Raw genomic sequence first — 4889 nt, 5'->3', positions numbered from 1 at the left:
AAAGTTCTCTGAGAATCTGGTATTTCACAATTGATCCAAGCATATAGATATTTGATATCATCATTTACGGGACTGTGTGTAGAGGCAGATAATGTTACTACAATACATTTCGACAGAGGAGAAAGATGTTGATATCTTGACAAAGGCTTTGTCGAGAGGGAAGTTTGAATTCCAAAGATGTAGGATAAGGGTGTTTGATAATTACTTTCTTGCTAAGAGGGAGTGTTGAGAAGTGTAACAAAAAGGTCTCAATTTGACTTTGCCTTGGTCAAATTGACAAATTTGAGTTTCCACATCTGCAGACAACTTGGAGGCAATTAACTTGTGTGACATGGCTCTTCTCACTCAGTTAGCTCAATAAATTCGAGTTAGAGGGCTTGGAGTTCAATTAAGCATGTGTGATTGCTAAATTTTAGTAATCCAGGTCAGTTATTTCCAATTGTGTTCAATTAAACTAGTTCTAACATGTAATGGACCTAGTGGAAGGTTATTTGTGTGGTGGGACAACATTCTAACTCAGTGATCATCCAGTTAACTTATCAATCAACTCAAAATAACTAGTCCATACAAGGAATTCGAGTTCCTCAGCTATGGTGGAGATTCCAAGGTAGTGTAATAGGCAGTTGTAAACTAGTTCGAGTATACAGGTGTTGCATGCAGTCAAATGATCAATCGTTGGAAATTGTGTAATCAATTGGAGAAAACTTCTTAAAAAATAGGGCTAATTCATTAGGATTTGTAAAAAACAATATGGGCTCAAGCAGAGGAAGAAATTGACTAAGTCTGGGTTAGAGCTTCTCATTGAGCAGATAGATAGGTTATTCACTTGCAGGTTGTGCTTAGAGTAGGAAGCAATTGTAATACACTCTATTCATCTAAATAATGCAAAGAGGCTTGAGGGGTTTCCCCCAGTTGGGTTCCCCTAGAAAAATACTGTGCATGTGTGGTTTTTCTTATTACATGTTTGTGCATGTTCTAAAATATGAATTAAATTCTGCAGATCAGTATAGTAGAATTGTTTCTCTTGATTTAGATTAAAATTTCTTGAGAAATTGAAATTCTATCACCATATTTCTACAATATCCCATAGTGCATTTGTAACTTCCTAGGAGTCGAGGAGGCAATATTTGGTCTCTTGTTGATTTTTTAACATAAAACACCATGGGGATCAACTTATCCCAAGTGAGGATTCGATGCTTTGATGGGAGCCAATTAAAGGTGGATGTTTCTGACCATATGCCAGAGGACCATATGTTCTTCTAAAATGTATTAGGATTTTCTTGAGATGACTACTACATTAAAAAATATGCCTCTTTGATTGACTAGGATCCCACACTTCTGTAACCCCAACACAAAGTGTTTGATCCTTGTTTCCTCCTAATGGATCTGTTGTTGAGTTCACTCCACATATTTTGATCCTTCCCCCTCTTCCATAACCTTAAACGCTACCATTGACAAATAGAGGTGTTTACATTTTCTAGCCAATAGTGGTGGATTGGAATTCTTTGTGATCTATGGGCATAGTCGTAGCATAATGGGAGTTGAAGGTTGTTGGCTAGGCTAGGATTTTGCTTCTAGGAGTCCTCCTAGAATCTAGTAGTTTGACCATCCTGGATTTCCTAGACGCTATGCTCTTAGATTAAGGATTTGTTTCGGCTAGCTAAGTTCTAGATGAGGGAGCCTTGAGGAGTAGAAGGTAGTTGAATGATATCTTCCTTTTCCTAGTCTTTAGCATATTTCATATGCCATAAGTGCATCTAGGGCTCCGATGTGTGTTTGGCCCATATCCACAAGAATTTTGTGCCCATTACCTTGTCGACAACTTCTGGATCACGTAGACCCAACCCCCCTTCCACTTTTGACATGCGGAGAGTGTCCCATTAGACAAGAAACAACTTTTGCTTGAAATTGTTACCACCCCATAAGAAAGATCTTTGGAGTTTCTTAATGCCTTTTAGAGCCCACTTGGGTGCGTTGAGGTTAGAAAAGACATAAAACCATGGATTAGAGGACCAATATGAAGGGGAAAATTCACCCAATAATGTTTAGCAGGCAGAATTTCCAACTATCTAGCTTATTGTTGAGTTTATCTAGGAGATCTCTTGAGCAATAGTGCTTAATAATTGCATCAATATAGGGAGCACCTAAATATTTGGAAGGAAGGGAGGTTGGCTTAAATCCCATAATTTTCATAATGTTTCTTTTAGTAATCTAGGAGGTATTAAACTTTTCTAGGTTAATACTACTGCGAGAGGCTACTAAAAAGAGCTCTATGATGTCCTTCATGGTTCCCGATTCGTGAACAAATGGGTGGTTTAAAAGGAAAGTGTCATCAACAAATTGTTAATGAGTCATAGAATTGCTATCATGAAGTAGGAGGCCTTTCAAGGTGCGAAGCTAAGAAACAACTTTGATTGTTCTTTGTAGCCATTATGCCATGAGAAAGAGGATGAAAAGAAAGAGAGAGAGGGGAGCTTTAATTGTTCTTTGTAGCCATTCTACGACGAGGAAGAGGATGAAGAGAAAGAGAGAGGGGGGATCTCCTTGTTTGATGCCTCAAAAGGGCGAGAAGGTTTCAAAAGTTGAGCCATTGATTAGAATAAAGAAAGTGGCTATGGAGACAAGAGACATAACAATGTTGGTTCATTATGCACTAAAGACAAAGGAAAGGAGCATTCCATGTATGATCAATTCAGTATGTCAAAGGCTTTGGATTAAAGTTTTATCATTATTCAGCTTGCGGATTTTCGAGCGTTGAGTCACGCCAAATTATTTTATATTCTTGTTTTATTTAGAACTGAAAATGAGAATGAGAAAGCAGATAGATAAATAAAAGGTAATGTGCACGACGTGTGGGAAAGAATGTGTAACCTATATATTTATCCACAACCTTTTGCGACACCGGCGGGATAACCGCGAATATTACAAATGATGCGTACCATTGTGGCACGGATCTTATGAATCTTTTGAAAAAGAATACGTATCAGTAGGGTAGAGTGGGCGGATGGATCGCCACCGGCTACAATTAACTGTTTATGATTCTGCAGTTGGTGCGGATCTGACCGTTGGTACCAGTGAGGGGTTTGATGTTTCCCATGTTTATCATGGCTCGCTGGAAATCATTAAAAAAGGTTGCAGGATTGGCTGCATAGGAGTGGACAAGGGAGTCTATAGAAGTGTCCCCACCCGAAAATAGTTGTTGATCGGAATGAAGTAGCCCTCTCTTTGCTTCCACGTTTGTGAAATAGCGGTTGTCAAACCTGTTGGCACTACCAAAATCCAGAGGCGACAAGTTGTTATCTCCTCCAGAGGTGGGACACCTCCCATGCATCACACTCGCATATCGCCCATCTATGGTCGCAGTTTCGTTGTAGATTCTGTTTCTGAATACTACGCAGCGCGCCTGTCCGATGGTGTGAGCGCCTGTACAATATATATACATGCCGATGTTGTTAATTATAATTGTTCCACAGCTCAATATACCTATAGGTTTAGTATTGATATACTCATGTGGACCGTGTGTGTAGTACGTACCTGAAAGTGCAACCATGTCTCGAGGAGAAAGGCCTTGATTTTGAAATGTGGAAACAAGTCGATTCACATCAAATGCTGGAGAAGGAATATCTGTATTTGCGGTGTCTACACTAGCGCTTGTGGAGTCCCTCCTTCCCAGTACTACTTCCCAATAAGGGCCTGCGCTCTACGGAAGTACACAATATATATGCATGATAAGCCTTAATTGCATGTCTTTAAATATATAATCATATCTAAGAGTAGTGTATTGATATTGATGAGGTTGTATATTTATACCAAGACCACAGAATCTCGAGCAACAATTGTGAGAATATCGGCGCAGGATACAACACCAGGACATGCTTTCTCCACCGTGGATTTGATGGCGTCTATGACTTCAAAACCTCGCGCAGAGTTGAGGTTAGGGCCCCCATTCTTCTCGCTTTGAAATGAAGAGGTGTCATCCAGCAAAATGGAACCATCACACCCCTGTTCACTCAAACACTCATATGAATTAATATCTATCTATCTATAGCCAACCAATATAAATATATATAGAGAGAGAGTGTGTGTGAGGAGCAGAAGTGCGAGGAGTATAACTTACATTCACAAAACAGTCGTGGAAATGTAGGCGCAGCAGAGATGCAGCCATTCGAGCTTCATTCCTCACCGCCTGGGCCACCACATCTATCACCAAATTTTCGAGATTAGGACACGATTCCTTGTAAAAATTGGCTGTCAGTTGTGCGTGCGCAGTAGCCGCTATGAGCAAGAGGACAAATCCCCAAATCACTCGAAGAGAAGGCAAAGCCATAGCTGATAGCTGATAGAGAGATAGCCAAAGCAATCAATCGAATCAAATGGAAAGCAAATTATCCCGCGAGATGGAGATGATTGTTCAATCCAAATGGAAAGCAAATATTATAATGCTTATATATATATGGCTGGAGTCTAGAAACGGAGATGATTGTGCAAGCAGGAGATGATTCAAGCAGGGATAAACTATATGATAAGATTCGACAGAAATTAGCTTACGAACACACGTTCTGGAATGAATATGGGTATGGACGGGTTTCATCAAATTTATACTAGTGTAGCGTTAACGAGTATATGGCATGAATTGAACTAAAACGCGTGGGCTTGTTCATTCCAAAGCGCGCAGCCGCGGAAGGGCAAAGAAGAGTGAGGTTCGACCAAGTCAGTGTCGAAGCACGGAGAGGGGTCCAAATAGTCAGAGTCTCCACTGTCATTTACCAACTCGGCCAAAACACCACTTTGTTTTATATATATTTATCCAGTGTCAATCACGGACTCGGTCTCAAGACGACCATGTCGTTTTATTTATATATATATTTAGCTAGCTTGACGACTTCAAT

General features: G+C 40.0%; 1 protein-coding gene across 1 annotated transcript; it reads right to left on the bottom strand.

The window, feature by feature from the left end:
* Positions 1 to 2861: 2861 nt before the first annotated feature.
* On the bottom strand, positions 2862 to 4548 carry LOC149249449 (peroxidase P7-like). Its single transcript, XM_089456265.1, has 4 exons — positions 4118 to 4548; positions 3811 to 4002; positions 3535 to 3700; positions 2862 to 3423 (listed from the first exon to the last, which is right to left on the bottom strand). Exons 1-4 carry the CDS (start codon positions 4325 to 4327, stop codon positions 3026 to 3028), a joined length of 966 nt encoding a protein of 321 aa, XP_089312391.1. The 5' UTR covers positions 4328 to 4548; the 3' UTR covers positions 2862 to 3025.
* Positions 4549 to 4889: the final 341 nt, after the last annotated feature.

This window comes from Pinus tabuliformis, chromosome 7 (assembly GCF_031772625.1).
Source record: "Pinus tabuliformis cultivar Carrire ecotype Pingquan chromosome 7, CPIR1, whole genome shotgun sequence".
In the NCBI taxonomy this organism is placed as follows: Eukaryota; Viridiplantae; Streptophyta; class Pinopsida; order Pinales; family Pinaceae; genus Pinus; species Pinus tabuliformis.
Note: the sequence above shows the minus strand (reverse complement) of the source record. Positions and strands in the feature narration are given on the sequence as shown.